Raw genomic sequence first — 19,301 nt, 5'->3', positions numbered from 1 at the left:
TTACAGTCAGGAATCCTTATTGCCCGGGTAACGGGGGCGTGAATAAGGAACCGCGAATAAGGATACCCACAGCATATGGGATTTTCACTAATGGGGGCTGTAGTGGATTATCTCATTTGTTTCAATACATAAAGCTATACTGTTTTCGACAAAGTTGCTGTACTGGGTTAGACCAACAAGCCTGTGCCATTGGATTCAGGTTAAATTGGGAACTACGCCGCTAGAGGCGCTTCACTTTTATGTTACTTTTGACGGGTGCTATAATATATGGATCATATTTCCAACATAGAATATTTCGTGATCCTGGCCATATAGAAAGTTACTGTCTTGAGCAAAGTTGTTCAGGTGACCAAGTCCTTTCAGATGGTGGCCATATTAGTTCAGAACTCTCTCACTACGCAGCGCTAGTGTGCATGTTCAATTCCTATATGAACTGTATCTCGAGAGCCTGGCCATATAGAAAGTTGCTTTTTACAGCAAAGTTGTGCAGGTGATCAAGTCCTTTCGGATGATGGTCATATTAGTTCAGAACTCTCTCACTACGCAGCGCTAGTGTGCATGTGCAATTCCTTTATAAACTGTATCTCGAGCGCCTGGCCATATAGAAAGTTGCTGTTTTCAGCAAAGTTGTGCAGGTGATCAAGTCCTTTCGGATGATGGTCATATTAGTTCAGAACACGCTCACTACGCAGCACTAGTGTGCATGTTCAATTCCTATATGAACTGTATCTCGAGAGCCTGGCCATATAGAAAGTTGCTTTTTACAGCAAAGTTGTGCAGGTGATCAAGTCCTTTCGGATGATGGTCATATTAGTTCAGAACTCTCTCACTACGCAGCGCTAGTGTGCATGTGCAATTCCTTTATAAACTGTATCTCGAGCGCCTGGCCATATAGAAAGTTGCTGTTTTCAGCAAAGTTGTGCAGGTGATCAAGTCCTTTCGGATGATGGTCATATTAGTTCAGAACACGCTCACTACGCAGCACTAGTGTGCAAGTGAATTTCCTGTATAAGCTGTATCTCGAGAACCTGGCCATATAGAAGGTTACTGTCTTCAGCAAAGTTGTTCAGGTGACTAAGTCCTTTCGGATGATGGTCATATTCAGGGTTGCTTCCACTCACTTGCTATAAAAAATTGTTTTTCAGAATAATGAAATCATTAGATGATAAAATGATATGTTGTTCTTGCAAGTAACAAGAAGAGGATGAAAAGTGTGTGTTTGACTAATAAAACCTGTCAACTTCGCTTTCAAAGTGTCACAATCAGCGATCTTATGATTCGTGAGCGTTTACTCAGAGTGAGCGCTTACGAATCATAAAATCACTGATTGTGACACACTGAAAGCAATGTTGACAAGTTCTATGTGTCAAATACATATTTCACGACCCATTCTTTTAACCTTCAAGTACTAATAACCATTATAACATCTAATGATTTCATAATTCCGAAAAACAATTTTTTATAGCAAGTGAGTGGAAGCAAGCCTGGTCATATTATTTCAGAACTCTCACACTACGCGGCGCTAGTGTGCACATGAACTTCCTTAATATGTTATGTCTCCAAAGCTTGTCCATATCGAGGTCCATATAAGATGTTGCTGTGCAATGTGGAACCGGAAAAGGGATGACGTGTAGAGGCCGGAAATCGATGTCAGATGCCATTTTGGAATCCAAGATGGCGGCCATCGGTTCAAGAAAAACTGTCAAATACCCTACAGTATGGATATTTCCGGAAAGGGAACGACGTGTAGATGCCAGACGCCATTTTGGAATCCAAGATGGCGACCATCGGTTCAAGAAAAACTGTCAAATACCCTACAATATGGGTATTTCCGGATAGGGAACGACGTATAGAGGCCGGAAATCGATGTCAGACGCCATTTTGGAATTAAAGATGGTTGCCATCGGTTCAAGAAAAACTGTCAAATACTCTACAACATGGGTATTTTCGGATAGGAGATGACATGTAGAGACCGAAAATCGATGTCAGATGCCATTTTGGAATCCAAGATGGCGGCAATCGGGTCAAGAAAAACTGTCAAATACTCTACAATATGAGTATTTCCGGAAAGGAAACGACGTGTACAGGCCGAAATCGATTCCAGATACCATTTTGAAATTCAAGATGGTGGCCATCGGTTCAAGAAAAACTGTCAAATACCCTACAATATGGGTATTTCCGGATAGGGGATGACGTGTAGAGGCCGGAAATCGATGCCAGAAGCAAATTTAAAAACCAAGATGGCAGCCATCGGTTTTAAGAAAAACTGTCAAATATCCTACAATGTGGGAATTTCCGAAAAGGGACGACGTGTAGAGGCCAGATATACATTCCAGATGCTATTTTGGAATCCAAAATGGCGGCAACATGTGTTTCAACACTCCGAAGGGTATAAATAGCGGGACCTTTCAATTAGAGTCGGATTCTTGCGATAAATGCAAGAGTGGCAACTGTAAAAAAATCGAATACTTCATCATTTCTCATTAGTAATGGAGTAATACGACATGCACTAAACTAAGGACACGGGATATACTAAAATAGATCAATTTACTGGTCGCAGTAGTGTTAGGTCCCGAACAAAGGAAAAAAAAGCCGTCATTTACCCTAGTTTGTTGCTGCTTCTTGTGGTTTGAAATTATTTAAAATATTTAAATTGAAAAAAATGGCTGCGAAACGTACACGCATAAAATAAATTTTAATAATAATAATGGGGCTTTTGATTTTTTTTAAATGTTACTAAACTACGGTTAAATAAAAAAAATCGCGAAGATTCTTGTTTATGGGTAATTTTTTTCTGTACCAATAATATGACATTGAGGCTTACTTTTATATTAATGGTAAAACAATAAATTTGATTTTATTTACTTCATAGCAATGATTGGGGCCTCAATTGGGGGACCCTTAAAAGCTTACTGAATTTGAACAAGCAATGATTCTTTGTTCATGATTTTTGTAATGAAATCACATAGTGTCCGGATGTCATAAATTTAAGCATCTCAAACTTAAGAAAATGCTCAGAGTAAGGTAATTCCACGATTTTTTTTTAAATTCCGAATGTTTCATCATCATGGAGGCAGACCAACCCTTATGCTGAAAGCCTCCCTAATAAAGAAAACCTTACCTATCCTATTTCATCATCAGTTAAATCTCAGACATATGTAGGAACCAAAATTAAATTCTACACGCAGAGAAAACTATCATCGAAATAAAAATATTTAATCCAAATTTAAACGTAAACTCAGTTGGTTCTGGCCACAAAAATAAACTACGTTGATTTCAAACTGAAGTCATGTGGCATTAATGTTTAAAATAAAAATAATGTTGCGTTTATTTATCGTCAAGTTTATTGTAAACGTACATAGGGGAAATGGATGTAATGTCGGCCTAAATGCCCCTTATTTGGGCCCATACATAAATTCAGCTATCGACTACATTTTCAATATCGACCAAAACTATCCATTAGTACCGTCTCAATGACTCGATCATCTAGGTAAAATTGACAAATAGCAGATTTTTAGCGATGGACCCAATCTTAGATCCATAGGCCAACATTAGAGCCATTTACCCTATTTAGAAATTATTTTAGTTCATACGATAAAGCAAATAAAAGTGTGTGAGATGAATTCCTTTCACCGATCCGTATTAATGAACGATTTATCGCTAGCTGGAATGACCACACATGATCGGTTTCTTCGTATCGAGGGCGAAAATAGGCTGATCTTGGGACGATATTTCGACATTTCGAATATTCCTATCCGATCGATTGGCACACACATAAATCGGTCACGTGCGATTTTCCCAGCCAGTGATCATTGATACGGATTGGTTGAAGGAATCCACCTTGATGGTAGTCGAGCAAGTCGATACTGCAACTTTTGGACACTTCATGGGTTTTCGGATCCTGATGGACTTCGATGTCACCACTGCACCACAGCAGCTGGAGCTAAATTCTGCCGAATGTAAACAAGGAGGAAGAAGGCAGGACACGCTAAGAATTGTTTACCCGCATTTAGGTATATGTTTATCTTTTTTTTTACTAAGAATTACAGGTAAATTTTACCTGAAAATGAGTAAAATTAATTAATAAAAAGTTAAAATTTATTTATATTTGATACTCGCAGTTACTCATATTGGTAAAATTTACTCATATTTAAGTTTGTGGTTCTTAGCGTGTAGCACAACAAATTACCACGGGTACTCCCCAAAAAGTGTCGTTAAAAATCCATTCGAATATTTTCGATTCAAACATATTTTCAGATGAAACAAAAATAGATATTTCTGAATAAATAATCAAATACGATTGAATTCTATACTTTTCAAATAAACATACCGTTTAATATAATTCAATGATAAATATTTTTGTTTTGTTTTCAATTTACTTTAAATAGCTTATCTGTTTAGAGAATGAACATTTATATTTTTGATTTAAATTTAAAAAAATTGTATCCATGTAGGAATTTGAATTTGAAACATGATAAAATGCACACAGAATAAATTTCATACATTTAGGAATTAAACATGTTCAAGATTAAGATTTAAAAACTTCGAAAAATAGTGAAAAGTCTGGTTATAATTTGTCATGATTTTTTATTTTTGAAGAAAAAAGAAAATAATAAAGCATTTATTCAGAACAGTTTTTATTCGATGCATCGGACTAACTAGCATTTGGAGTCAATTAAGATTTAACTTTAATTCTTTTCGAAACGAATGAACTCGAAACTTGAATGATTGTGTCCCTCTTTGTAACTCGATAGTAATTGAATTTATTTTTATAAAAGCATTGGGTTTTTTTTTATTTTAAATGAAGTTAGCTTTGGTTATGCCCATTTGGAACCAATAAATTATTTACACGAGCTTTTTCTATGTTCCTGATTTATTTAATCAGAAAATACACACAAAAAGCATGGATTTTTTTATGTGCTAAGGCATTCAAACTATCCTGCAGCTGAATTTAGGGCATCAATTTCATCGAAAAGAAAGAAATTTTTACATATATAGATATATGTATGTAGAAATTTCCATCTCTTCGTTAAGATTTATGTCCGGAATTCAGCTGCTGGAAAGCTAATTCTTGACAATATAGCTAAATCACCAAGGCAGGATCTTCCCCATAGAGAATTTAAACCACGTCAATAAAATCTACATTCGTCATTCAAGATTCCATTAGATTCAATTAGCTGGAAAACTATTGAATACCGTAATCCGGTATAAATTGATCACTATCTAACGTAAATAAATGAATGTCTACAATAAACTAAATTGAAAAAAAAAAATAATGGTATTTAAATCAGTAGCTATGAGGGCTCCATCGTCTTGCATGATTTCTTATAATATTGGATATTTTGTTAATTTTCAGGAAATTTAACAATTTTCAGAAAATCTGAAATTAGAAAATATCGGTATGGGGTGAAATTGATCAACCCCTCAAATGGCTTCCCAGTGCATTTCTAGTAATTGTTCTTATTAAATGTGGGTTCCCTGAATCCGATTCAGATGCTTAAACCCTTGTGTGAAAAGTGTTTTTTATCAGAAACGCCAAAAAGATGTATCAAATGCACAGTTGCGCCTAAATGTAGGAAATTTCATTCAAAATCACATCTATTACCGACCATGTTATACGTGACAATTGAAAGTGCAACGCATTGTGATCAATTTCAACCCGGTGATCAACTTTACGGTATTACGGTACTTCCTGAACAACCTACAGTCATGAAAGAAAATTGAATTTTTAAACAGTTGGAGATCCTCAGAACTTGATCAACCTGAAGTCTTGGGAAAATATTCAGAGAACTTTACTAATATCTTTGTCTATATGGAGATCTTTTGAATAATTCCTGCTGTCTGAAAATCCTGTAACTTCTGCAACGTTTCCTGAACATCTAGAAAATTCCCTTAAGTTTTACTAAATTTCCTCAACTTCTACGAAGTTTCCTGAATTTATTCCAAATTTCATATTTTGTCAATCTCTCTTAATTCTACGAAGATCTTGTACATCTTTGCACTTCCTTTAAATTTAACGAAGTTCTCAAAACCTCAAAGAACTTCATGGAGCATTTTTAAGTAAGATCTCTGACAAACTGCAACGAAATTTCCTAAACTGAAGTGAGGATCCCTGAAATTCTTAGAAGTTTATTGAAGTATCTTTTACAAAATTCCCTGAACTTTTTCAAAATTCCTTACACTTATATGAAGCTTCACGCGGGTCCTCAAAATGCTACAAAATTCCCAAAACTTCTACAAAGTTTGCTACACTTCTACGTTTCTCGTTGATTTTCCGCAAAGTTGACGAACTAAATTTCATGATTTTGTATGTAATTTCCATAACAATTCCAAAACCATGGGCTTCAAAAAAGTGCCCTGAAATTATATAGTGGTTCTCGATCAATATTGAGCTTCCCTGAAATAAAATAATGTTCCTTTTTTTTTTAACTCTTTATTTGTTCCAAATTCAAAATAAATTACATTTCATTTTTAACCTAGGTGCTCCAGTTACTGCAGTAACGTACCAGCCTAAGTGTTTTTACATTGTTCATGTCTTGGAAATTAAGTATTTTAAACAGGTTTTTTTTAACCTGCATGTCAGTATAACAATTGATATCTTAAAACTAAAAACTAAAACTAAATCTTATCTAAGTATAAAGGGAATTAATCGTTGCAATTGAGGATTGCAACGATTTTTGCCTGAAATTATTAATTATTTTGTTGGACATTTGTTCTAAAGTCTCAACGTTCGAAATTCTATGTACTTCGGTTGTACTGTACCATTGAGGCAACTTCAAAATCATTTTCAGAATTTTGTTCTGAATCCTTTGAAGTGCTTTTTTCCTGGTAAGGCAACAACAAGACCATATTGGCACAGCGTAAAGCATGGCCGGTCTAAAAACTTGTTTAAATATTAGAAGTTTATTCGTCAGGCAAAGTTTGGATTTCCTGTTTATAAGAGGATACAAACATTTAATATATTTGTTACATTTAGCTTGAATGCCCTCAATGTGATCTTTAAAAGTTAATTTTTGGTCAAGTATTAATCCAAGATATTTCACTTGGTTTGACCAGGAAATTGGAACTCCGTTCATAGTGACTATGTGACTACTACTAGGTTTCAAAAAGGAAGCCCTGGGCTTATGTGGAAATATTATAAGTTGAGTTTTGGAAGCGTTGGGAGAAATCTTCCATTTTTGTAAATAAGAAGAGAAAATATCTAAACTTTTCTGAAGTCTGCTGCAAATAACACGAAGACTTCTTCCTTTAGCGGAAATGCCTGTGTCATCAGCGAACAAAGATTTGTGGCAACCCTGAGGCAAATCAGGGAGGTCCGAAGTGAAAATGTTATACAATATAGGCCCAAGAATGCTACCCTGAGGAACTCCTGCTCTAACAGGTAGTCGATTAGATTTCGAATTTTGATAATTTACCTGCAGAGTTCTGTCAGTTAAATAATTTTGAACTAATTTCATAATATAAAGTGGAAAATTAAACTTTTTCAATTTAGCAATCAAACCTTCATGCCAAACACTGTCGAATGCTTTTTCTATGTCTAGAAGAGCAACTCCAGTTGAGTGGCCTTCCGATTTGTTTGAACGAATTAAATTGGTAACTCTTAAGAGTTGATGAGTAGTTGAATGCCCATGGCGAAATCCAAACTGCTCATCTGCAAAAATTGAGTTCGTATTTATGTGAAGCATCATTCTATTCAAAATTATCTTTTCAAAAAGTTTACTTATTGAAGAAAGCAAACTTATTGGGCGGTAGCTAGAAGCTTCAGCTGGATTTTTATCCGGCTTCAAAATTGGAACAACTTTTGCATTTTTCCATTTATCAGGAAAGTATGCCAAATGGAAACATCTGTTAAATAATTTTACCAAGAAAGACAAGGTACTCTCTGGGAGTTTTTTGATGAGGATATAGAAAATTCCATCATCACCTGGAGCTTTCATATTTTGAAACTTTTTAGTTATAGACCTTACTTCGTCCAAATCAGTCCCCCAGGAATCATCAAAAATATTTTCCCGAGACAAAATATTCAGAAAATCCCGAGCAACCTGATTCTCAATAGGACTAGTAAGACCCAAACTGAAATTATGGGAACTCTCGAATTGCTTAGCAAGTTTCTGAGCTTTTTCCAAATTTGTGATCAAAATTTTACCACCTTCTTTAAGCGCTGGAATAGGCTTTTGAGGTTTTTTTCAAAAAATTTGTGAGTTTCCAAAAGGGTTTGGAACTCGGGTCTAATTAAGAAATATTATTTTCAAAAGTTTTGTTCCTCAGGGCAGAGAATCGTTTTTTAATTTGTTTTTGCAAATCCCGCCAGATAACCTTCATGGCAGGATCGCGTGTTCTTTGATATTGCCTCCTACGGACATTTTTAAGATGGATCAAGAGCTGAAGATCGTCGTCTATTATAATTGAATCGAATTTAACCTCGCATTTTGGTACTGAGGCTGCTCTTGCTGCAACTATAGAAGTAGTCAGAGATTCAAGAGCATAATTAATTTCATCTTTGGTTTGCAAAGGAATGTTTGGATCGAAGTTATATTCCATAAATGTTCGATACTGCTCCCAATCAGCTCTATGGTAATTGAAAGTAGAGCTGTTGGGATTACAAATTATTTCATGGGATATTTCAAAAGTTACTGGAAGGTGATCAGAACCGAAGTCAGCATGGGTAACCAATTGGCTACAAAGTTGACATGAATCAGTTAAGACCAAATCAATAGTGGAGGGATTTCTTGCAGAAGAAAAGCATGTTGGGCTGTTTGGATATTGAATAGTGTAATAACCTGCAGAACAATCATCAAACAGAATATTACCATTGGAATTGCTTTGAGCATTATTCCATGAGCGATGTTTTGCATTAAAATCACCAATAATGAAGAATTTAGACCTATGACGGGTAAGTTTCTGGAGGTCACCCTTGAGAAAATTCTTTTGCTGGCCTACGCATTGGAATGGCAAATAGGCAGCTATAAACGTAAGTTGTTCAAATTTTGTTTCAACAGAAACTCCCAAAGTTTCAAAAACTTTGGTTTCAAATGAAGAAAGAATTTTATGTTTGATTCGTCTATGAATAATGATGGCAACGCCACCACAGGGTCCATCAAGACGATCATTTCTATAAATCAAGTAATTTGCGTCCTTCTTAACCTTATGGGCAGGTTTAAGGAACGTTTCAGTTATAACGGCAATATGCACGTTATGAACTCTCAAAAAATTAAATAGCTCGTCTTCATTATCTTTAAGAGATCGAGCATTGCAATTTACAATATTTAATGCTTTAAAATCCATTACTGAATTTTAAAGTCATGACAATATTATTTGCAAATTTTACTCCAGTTTGAATAGCATCAAACATGGAGTTAGATTTAAGCATATCAGAAATCATGTCAATTAATGATTTATGTAAAAATTCCATTTTAGGGGCAGTAAAGCTTCCTAAGTCAAAATTGTCAAAATTTCCGTTAGAACGTTGGTTAGTATTTTGATTTCTACCCGCTGCAATAGCAGCAAAGGTAGCTCCATTAACTCGGTGAACATTGTTAGCAGCGAGGGGAGTAGGTACAGATGAAACATTTGAAGCAGGGGTGATATTTGTACCTACGGGTACGAATGTAGAATTTGTTCCTCGCTGACCGTTGTTAACAGCAGAGGAATTTGTACCTGGTCGGAAACGTGGAGCGTTTCCTACCTGACGGTTAGAACGAGATTGTAGGATCGCTTTGCCAGTCTTACATTCCCAAAAATTGGATTTGTGATTTTCACCACAATTTGAACATTTAAATTTCCTAGGATCTTCCTTCACAGGACAGTCGTCCTTTGCGTGAGAGGAATCACCACAATTCATGCATTTAGCAGGCATGTAGCAATTTTTAGTTCCGTGACCCCATCCCTGGCACTTACGGCACTGAGTGAGGTTTTGGAAATTTCCTCCAGTCTTCCTGAAGTGTTCCCACTTCACTCGGACATGGAGCATAAGGCTAGCTTTTTCTAAGGCCTTAAGGTTGTTTAGTTCACTAGACTTGAAGTGAACTAAATAAAAATCATTAGAAATCCCGTTGCGCGAATCGCCAGGACGGGATTTCATTTTCATTTTGATTACTTGGAGTGGCACAACTCCAAGTAATTTTGCCAGTTCATCTTTGATCTGATCCAGGGATTCACCACTGGGCAGTCCTTTCATGACAACCCTGAACACACGTTCAGTTTTGGTGTCGTAAGTAAAAAAATTGTGCTTCTTCTCAGTAAGATACTTGAGAAGATATTTAAATCCGTCCAAGGTTTCAGCCAATACACGGCATTCACCCCGACGTCCAATTTGTAGTGAAAACTTAACTTTCACGAAATTCAAAAGTTCCATGCGAAGAGCATGGAAATCGGAAGTGGTTATCACAATAGGGGGAATCTTTTCCTTCTTGGCATTAAGCCGGGAAAGTTTACTAGAATTTTTCTTGGATGATGGAGCAATCTCATCATCCGTCAGCAAATCAAATTGATTACTCAAATTAATTTCATCAGAAGGGGGATCAAGAGTTTGCCCCTTTCTTTTGCGTTTAGGCGCCATGGCGGCAGTAAATTTTTATCCAAATCGACTTCCAAGCAGATTACTATAAGAATCTGAAGGATCGAAGAGGAATTTTCCAAATCGATATCCAAGAAGGATTACCTCGGGTAGGGTCCAAACAAGGATCGAAGAGGAATGAGAGGAGTTGAACAAGGTTGAAAATTTTTACAGGTTGAGCACTGAAAAGTGCTGTTTAAATTTGTTGTAGCTTTAGGTAGTAGTAACACTTCCTTAAGCAAAAAGCAAATAGATCCGCACGGCAAGAGAGCAAGATGTTGACTGGCAATAAAAACCATGAAGTTGATCAAGAAAGGGCGAAAACTACATAAAAAACGAGTTAAATTTCAAATATCGGATGAACGTTGCGAAGATACCTTATGCGAATTGTGTGGTGATTCTTTTTCTGATTCAAGTGATGGTAGATTTACAGTTTACGTAATCGGTGAAAGATAACTATATAAAATAATGTTAATTTCCCCCCCCCCCCACACCCCCCGCACTGGAGCAAATTACTCCCTCTGTATGTTCATTATGCCCCCACTACATGTTCAGTTTTACCTCCAGCATCTGTTCATATTACCCCCACTGTATGTTCATTTTACCCGCATATAAAAATTCAGCCTTGTATTATGAGCTGGTGGAAATACAGGAATTATATTGAAAACTTGTTGTTTTTGATACATTGATATAGGGTTTTATAGGGTTTTATTATAGGGTTGAAATTTGAAGAAACTTCTCTAAAGGCGTTTTTAGTATAGTGTTACTTTTTTTAATTCTTTTAATCTTTTATAGTTGAAGTTATTTATAGTTATACAAGGGGGAACATTGTTATGGTTTAAATTAATTAAAATATTTCAATTGAAAAAAAAAATGGCTGTGAAACGTAAACACGGCTTAGAATTCCTTTCAAAACTTCAAATTAGCTTTTCAATTTAATCAACATTGTGAAAATGACTAACAAAACTAATAATACAATAATGAAACCGGAGGGGTCATCAGTTAGATAGATTGAGAAACGCTGCTGAAGTTCATTTTATTAGCAAACCTCTTGAAAATCATAATCATTTTTTTTAAAGAACATTGGAATTAGGCTTTTACGCAAAAATATTACAAGTTACTCTTGAGTCTGCTATTTTATTGGCTTTGGATGTATTTGGCCCATGAGCCGATTGATTTTGTCGTGTAACACTGTGTTATTATCATAATAGAATTGACTCACGCCGCAGATTCAAATTATATGGAAGCTGAAAACAATTAAAAAAATGCGTTCGACCGCTGAAGTATTAGGTAGGGTTAATGCACCTAATGTCGGCCCAAGTGTTCCTTATATTGGGCCCGTACATACATTTCGAAGGAAAGTGTTTTTCTACAATTTTTCCCTAGCAACCAAAAATATTCATTTGTCTTGTGCAAGCTGACGCATTGTTCTGAGAAAATTTAAAGAATTTGATATTCTTATCGATGGACTCAATTTGTTGATCCATTGACCAACATGAGAGCCATTTCCCCTTTGTAAATTACGTAATATTATTGTTTATTGTAGAAGTTCTTCATGCGGGTGTGCCAGATAACAAAAGCGCCTATTAAATAATATTCAGAACGGAAACCATTACCAAAAAGGCCAATCAAATAAATGAGTGCCCGAAAAAAAAACATCGCAATATTGAGGAAATTATTACAAATCAACCACTTTCTATATAATCTTGTAAAGATATTTAGCACTGGTCACATACTACATCAACTCATCGAGTGTTAAAGTATTCAAAAGTTACACCGAACTTTGCACATGTTGTTGCCTTTCATCAGCCAGATTATGCGAATTTTTTATTCGGGATTGTACAACCTGACATCATATTTAATTCGATCGCTCTGCTCAGTGCCCCGAATGCTGGTTGTAGTGGTGGTGCTTGACCACCCGCTGAACAGATTAGATACCACCACTAGTATCTTCTCCCACAAACAACTCCCGCCAATGACGTAGCTGTGTACGCTGTTGGGTGGGACCTAATCAGCGAAGCAAACAACGCCGTTAGTCAATTCGATTCGCTCACTACGAGCAGAGGCGTCGTTGTAAAATGTTAAGCTTTGTGTTCGCGGGCATCGTCCTGCTGCTGACGGCCGCCGTCCTCTACATCCGAAGTCGGCATCGCTTTTGGACCGATCGTGGTATCCCGTGTGCTCCAAATCCGAAATTTTTGTTCGGTCACGTCAAAGGTCAAGTCACCGACACGCATGCCGCCTACGTGAACCAGGGACTGTACCAGCACTTCAAGTCCCGCGGGGAGCCATTCGGTGGGTTCAGCTTCTTTGCCGTACCGGCGGTGATGGTTGTCGATCCGGAATTGGTCAAGACCATTCTGGTGCGCGATTTCAACGTTTTCCATGATCGTGGGATTTTCAACAATCCAAAAGATGATCCACTGTCGGGACAGTTGTTTCTGCTGGAGGGATTGCAGTGGAGGGTACTGAGGCAGATGCTGACGCCGACGTTCACGTCCGGACGAATGAAGGTCATGTTCGGAACGATTTTGGATGTGGCGGAAGAGCTGCGGCAGTATATGGTGCAGAATCACGAGCGGGAACCGGTGGTGGAGATGAAGGAAGTGCTGGCGCGATTTACAACCGATGTCATAGGGACGTGTGCCTTTGGAATCGAGTGCAATACGATGAAAAATCCAGATTCGGACTTTTTGAAGTATGGAAAGAAGGTTTTCGAGCAGAACTTGTTTTCGATCGTGAAGTTTATATTTGCGTCACTGTTCAAGGATTTGAGCAGAACTTTGGGAATTAAGTTGACCGATCCGGGAGTGGAGAAGTTCTTCATGGGATTGATTCGGGAGACGGTGGAGTTCCGGGAGAAGAACAATGTGAAGAGGAATGATTTTATGAACTTGCTTCTGCAGCTTAAGAATAAGGGCCGGTTGGAGGACATGGTAGAAGAAAAAGAGGAGCTTGGCAAAAGGGGTTTGACGATGGATGAACTGGCTGCGCAGTGTTTTGTGTTTTTCATTGCTGGCTATGAGACATCGTCGACGACGATGAACTTCTGTCTTTATGAGCTTGCGAAAAATGTGGACATCCAGGATCGTTTGAGGGAAGACATCCAGGAGGCGGTTGCTGCAAATGGTGGGCGAGTAACGTACGAAATGGTGATGGGACTTCCATATTTGGATAATGTTATAAACGGTAAGACCTTCGGATTGTGTTGCTGGCATAGTACTCACAATTTCGTCTTATTTTCAGAAACCCTAAGGAAGTATCCACCTATTGAAAGTCTGTCCCGCGTGCCAACCTCGGACTACACGGTGCCGGGAACGAGCCACGTCCTTCCGAAGGATACCATGACTGCGATTCCCGTGTACGCATTGCATCACGATCCGGAGTTCTACCCGGAACCGGAAGTTTTCGATCCGGATCGATTCCTTCCGGAGGCGGTCCAATCACGTCATCCTTACGTGTTTCTTCCCTTTGGGGAAGGTCCCCGCAATTGCATAGGCCTTCGGTTCGGCATTATGCAGACCAAAATTGGATTGATCACGGTGCTGCGCAACTTTAGGTTTTCCCCTTCACCGAAGACACCCGAGTCGTTGGTTTTCGATGTGAAGTCGTTCGTGTTATCACCGGAGGGTGGCAATTACTTGCGATACGATATAATTTGAGTAATATCGATCAAGTTGATACAGTTTCTATTTAGGGCAGTCACATGAATTGTTCTATATAAATTTCTCAGTGAGCACTAAGTATTTAGATTAATCAATCAACGCACCCAATCTGAATTGTTATTACCAGAGAAACGACCTTGAACTTGAGCTTGTATACAATCAACATCGCGCCGCGCCCCACGTTTGATTCGAGAGAATTTACGAAACTCTCTCACTCTCCGTCTCTCGTATTCCTAGTGCGAGATAACGCAAAGCACTACGAACGTCGACATCGGTGCACATCCACTAGCCATTCAGTCAAACACGATTAACCGACCGTACCGCGGCCAGCAGAATGCTATTAAAATTCTATCTAGCGGTGGGCATCACTCTGGTGCTCGCCTTAGCCGCTTATCTGTTCATGTTCCTGGACAAACGGCGCAGTTTCTGGAAGGACCGTAACTTTCCTTGTACCGGACGGGCCCAGCTGGTTTATGGCGACTACAAGAATAGCAATCAAACCGAGCACATGCAGGACACTAACCAGCGACTGTATCGAGAGTTCAAAGCCCGGAAGCTGTCGATCGGTGGAACGATTCTGTTCATCATTCGATCAGCAATCGTCGTCGATCCAGACTTGATCAAGACGATTCTGGTGAAGGATTTCAACTTTTTTCACGATCGAGGAATCTACAATAATGCGGAAGCGGATCCCATGTCAGGGCATTTATTTGCCTTGGAAGGGCAAGCATGGCGCCAACTGAGGGCAAAGCTATCGCCGACGTTCACTTCCGGTAAGATGAAGATGATGTTTGGCACGATCCTCAGGGTGGCGGACGACCTGAAGGAATTCCTGCTGGAGAATACCGCAAACGGAGCGGTGGAACAGGAAATGAAGAACGTTTTGGCCGGGTTCACAACCGATGTCATCGGTTCGTGTGCCTTCGGAATCGAGTGCAATAGTTTGCGAGCCGCGCACTGCCAGTTCCGCGAAGTCTCCCGTAAGATTTTTGATCAATCCGTGGGGCAGATTCTGTGGATGATCGTACTGATGACTTTCAAGGGTGTAGCTACCGCATTGAAGCTCAAAGCTACACCAGCGGAAGTGGAACAGTTCTTCACGAAAATGGTACGGGAAACGATTGAGCATAGGGAGAGGAATCACGTCCAGCGGAATGATTTCATGAATCTGTTGATTCAGATGAAGAACAGCGAGAACCTGGAGGAGAGGCTGACGCTGAATGAGATTACGGCACAATCGTTTATCTTTTTTCTTGGTGGATTCGAGACCTCGTCGACAACTATGGTTAATTGTTTATTCGAGCTGGCAATGAATCCGGATATTCAGGAAAAGCTGCGGGGTGAAATTTCTAAAGCTTGTGGAGATGGCCCATTGACGTACGAGTCGGTGTCTTCAGTTGAGTATTTGAACATGGTGATCGATGGTAAGTTTAAAACAATTCTCCCACTAATCAACCCAAACTCAAATCGTTCGAATTTTTCAGAAACCCTTCGCAAGTACCCACCGGTGGATGCGCTGCTGCGTACCGCGTCCAAAAACTATCAAATCTCTGACTCGGATCTGAAGATTCCCGAAGGAACACTGGTGTTCATCCCCACCTTCGCTATTCACCACGATCCGGAGTACTACCCGGAACCGGAGCGTTTCGATCCGGAGCGCTTCAATGCCGAAAACCGCACCAGTCGGCACCCGTTCGTATTTTTACCGTTCGGTGAAGGTCCACGTAACTGTATTGGAATGAGATTTGGGCTGATGCAAACACGAGTGGGACTGATAACGGTGCTGCGGCAGTTTCGAGTGAGACCCAGCGATAATACGCCGTCTCGTTTGGTGGTGGATCCAAAGTCGGGCATTCCGGCACCGCTGGGCGGGGTGCCACTGCTGATAGAGAGGATTTAGGGCAGTGGAATTTGTGCTGTCTTCATATATGAGTATTGATAACCAGGATTACGAGATAGTGAATAAACTCAAATTTTAATCTACGGAGGTTCATTGTTTTGGTAAGATATCCGTAAAAGGAGTTTCTTGTTATCGATTGTTGTATCTAGGCCGAAGCGACGGAATTTATTTGTTCTAGGGTTATTTTATACCACATTACCGATTGTATGACAAAACGTCGAAAGACAGATGGTTGAATGACAAAACGTTGAAGGACGAAAGTCGGAAGGACAAATGGTCAAAGGTCAAATTGGCGGTAAAAAAGTTGAATTTTTGAATCGACCTTCTCCGATTTTTATGAAATTTGTTGTCCCATATTATGTTAGTACTCGATGATTAATAACTATTCGGTTATTTATTGATCGTTGTGCTGTTATTTTTACTCCAATGATACTGCAGAACATGTTTGAAACTATGGGAGATGATCCTATGGAGAGGTTAATGCTTACTTGACATTCCCAGTCGGCGCCGTTGGGATTTTCTGAGGCATACATTCTCTGATCACACCTTCCTTCGGAAGGGAAGAAAAACCGTTGGTCCTCGGTATATGACTTGATGGGTCGATAGGTAGGTTCAGGTGTGTGAGCTGCCTCCCTGACGTTGGTAGCATTGGTACTCAGTACGGAAAACAAGATCGACGGAGACGGAAAAAATCGGACATCACTAGATGAATGCGAAACGTTATTTCAAATTTAAGGGCCGTTCATAAATAATGAGATAATTTGAAAGGGACTGGCTGATCATAAATTACGTCTCCACGGTAAATGATAAAAAATACGAGCGCTGACCGGTGATTGTAGCATCTGAAGACCAGAATTTAAAACATTCCAGTCTGTCTGCCTACTCATTTCCGAGGATACCAGGGTGACCTGGTAGCCAGCAGAAAGAGACATTATTGGTTAGCGAATATATTTCTGCTGTTATGAGCCAAGGGTGTTTTGTGGAATTGGAGCTCGCGAAGACAACTAAAGACCGAGTCGCTAAAGATGACAATTGGTTTATCGGATCGGGGGGAATTCAAGTTGAAAGCTCTCATGAGAGCGTAAGTTTCAGCACTAAACTTGGAACAGAATGAAGGGAGGGAGGAACTTATGTTGTTTGATTCGCTAGTGATACCGTAGCCGACCTTGTCATTTGATTTTGTTAGCAAATCAGGTTAAAATGTTTATATTTAATTATCTTAGAGATAACTCATCCAGCTCTGTAGAGGGAAGAGATCGAACCATCATCATCATTAGATACAGATCCGTCGGTATAAATGTGAAAGTAATTATTGTATTTTTCTGAGCGGAGAGTGCGAAAATGTTGTTGTATTTTAGACGGAGTGTCACTAACTTTTACTTGGTGGAGAACGAGGGGGGCGACACATCTAAATCTCAAGTTTAGATGGTCAACAAATCTCACACTAGCGAATCAATCTTCGAACAATCTTCTTTCATTTGTCACATCTACTTGCATCGCTCATCAATTTTTTGCAGGAAATCTTCAGAATCGTCATCAATCTTCTTTCTATCTACTCAGCGTGCGCGCAGCTAGCCACAGCAAAACACAATCTTTTTTGCATGGTAGATAGAGTCGTCCCCCTCGGTGGAGAAGAGAGAAAGAGATCTATTTTGGAGAGGAGCAACGACAGCAGCATTATTTTTTAATTGTACAGGTTCAAGCATCAAGCATCATGACGACTGGATTAGGGAAAACGTTTTTTTTTTTATGATAAAATTGTCACTTTTTATCGCTAAATTTTTCAAACGTTTGTTTTATGGAAAATTGTAAAAGTATTTATTTCATCAAATTTGTAGAGTTATTTCCGACCGATTGGTGTATTTGGATTTTAATTTCATCTATAAATGACAACGCTTCAAGCATTCAAATCGTAACACCTTTTTGTGACGGCCGCAATTATAGATTTCCGATTTGCCCCTTGTACCTTCCCGTTAGACGAAGTGTACGTCAAAATTTCTGTCACGTAGCAGTTCTCTATCAGGTTCTTTTCACAATCTTTATGAAATCATTTTATGAATTACTTAGGAATCCATTTCAGAATTTTCGTTCTTCTTCCCAGAAATTCATTTAAATTCAACTCAGAATTCCTTAGGACATTCCAGAATTATATATATTTTTTCCTCTGTTCGGGACATAAAACTACTGCGACCAGTAATTTGATCTATTGTACTATATCCCGTGTCCTTAGTTTAGTGCATGTCGTATTAGCCATCACTATTGAGGAATGATGAAATATTCGATTTTTTTACTGTTCTGGTGTTCTTGAATTGATCGCAAGGTTCGACTCTAATTGAAAGGTCCCGCTATTTATACCCTTCGGAGTGTTGAAACACCCTCCAAAGGCGCGCCCCTTTGTCAGTAAAAATTGGATTCCTTAGCAAAAAAAATTAAGGAATGACACCGATAATGACATTCCATCAGACCCCTTGAAATCGTTTGTGGAAATAAAGTTGTTGGAAAAATAACATGTTTTTTAACGAACGCAATTAGAAATCAGCTTTCTTATAAACGTGGAAATTATCTGAAAAGTTCTGGAAAAACCTGGAAATCTCAGGAAAGGTCATTTAGCAAAATAAGTAGACGCCTTGCATAAGAACCAGCTAAAATGTTACTTCAATTTCATTGAATAAATTAACAAGATAAGATTGCGAAGGCATAACAAGCCCCGCTAATTTGAAATAATACTGGTAGAAAAACAATATAGGTACATAATTGACGGAAATATTTGAGATCGTTCCATTGTTCTGAAAGTTACTGATTTGTTCCAAGTTCTTAAGCTCAAGCGAGCTTGATCGTAGCATCGCCACGAATTTTGTAGAATTAAATTGCAATATTTTATTTGAATTAAATACTGCATTTCTAGATTTCAATTCCAATAGCATGAGCATGAGCATGAGCATGATTGACCGCCCATGGTTTTCCAGATTTCAATTTCAATGTATGTAAGAGTTTAAAGTGCAAGCATCTTCATCATTCTGTACTGGTAATCACGCTTTAAAATATGTGGCTATTAATAATGGAAAACTGGCTAAAATTGGATGAATTCTAAAAGAACTGGAAGATTTCAAACTTTAAATGTTTGCCTGGATGCGTCCCAAAAAAACTGATAAAATCCAGTTTAAACTGGAATGTTGGCATC

The 19,301-nt window shown here is 38.6% G+C and overlaps 3 protein-coding genes across 5 annotated transcripts in view; 2 read left to right on the top strand and 1 right to left on the bottom strand.

The window, feature by feature from the left end:
* Positions 1 to 19,301, bottom strand: part of Calx (sodium/calcium exchanger 3) — a 771,840-nt gene that overhangs the window by 99,603 nt on the left and 652,936 nt on the right. The window lies entirely within an intron of this gene.
* On the top strand, positions 12,611 to 14,233 carry LOC135702935 (probable cytochrome P450 6a21). Its single transcript, XM_065223989.1, has 2 exons — positions 12,611 to 13,744; positions 13,802 to 14,233. The coding sequence occupies exons 1-2, from the start codon at positions 12,634 to 12,636 to the stop codon at positions 14,215 to 14,217; spliced, it is 1,527 nt and encodes a 508-aa protein (XP_065080061.1). The 5' UTR covers positions 12,611 to 12,633; the 3' UTR covers positions 14,218 to 14,233.
* LOC135702936 (probable cytochrome P450 6a14) lies at positions 14,540 to 16,212 on the top strand. The gene is made up of 2 exons (XM_065223990.1): positions 14,540 to 15,644; positions 15,705 to 16,212. Exons 1-2 carry the CDS (start codon positions 14,555 to 14,557, stop codon positions 16,118 to 16,120), a joined length of 1,506 nt encoding a protein of 501 aa, XP_065080062.1. The 5' UTR covers positions 14,540 to 14,554; the 3' UTR covers positions 16,121 to 16,212.

This window comes from Ochlerotatus camptorhynchus, unplaced genomic scaffold, assembly GCF_037179485.1.
Source record: "Ochlerotatus camptorhynchus isolate MF236.1 unplaced genomic scaffold, CSIRO-AGI_Acam_v1.1 ptg000203l, whole genome shotgun sequence".
Lineage (NCBI taxonomy): Eukaryota > Metazoa > Arthropoda > Insecta > Diptera > Culicidae > Ochlerotatus > Ochlerotatus camptorhynchus.
The sequence above is the reverse complement of the archived record's forward strand: the minus strand, read 5'-3'. Positions and strand labels throughout refer to the sequence as shown.

Bases quoted from the DNA above. Each gene is read 5' to 3' on its own strand.
- LOC135702935 (XM_065223989.1), top strand. From the start codon at position 12,634: ATGTTAAGCTTTGTGTTCGCGGGCATCGTCCTGCTGCTGACGGCCGCC. The intron at 13,745-13,801 runs GTAAGACCTTCG...TCTTATTTTCAG, and splicing joins TTTGGATAATGTTATAAACG to AAACCCTAAGGAAGTATCCA.
- LOC135702936 (XM_065223990.1), top strand. From the start codon at position 14,555: ATGCTATTAAAATTCTATCTAGCGGTGGGCATCACTCTGGTGCTCGCC. The intron at 15,645-15,704 runs GTAAGTTTAAAA...CGAATTTTTCAG, and splicing joins TTTGAACATGGTGATCGATG to AAACCCTTCGCAAGTACCCA.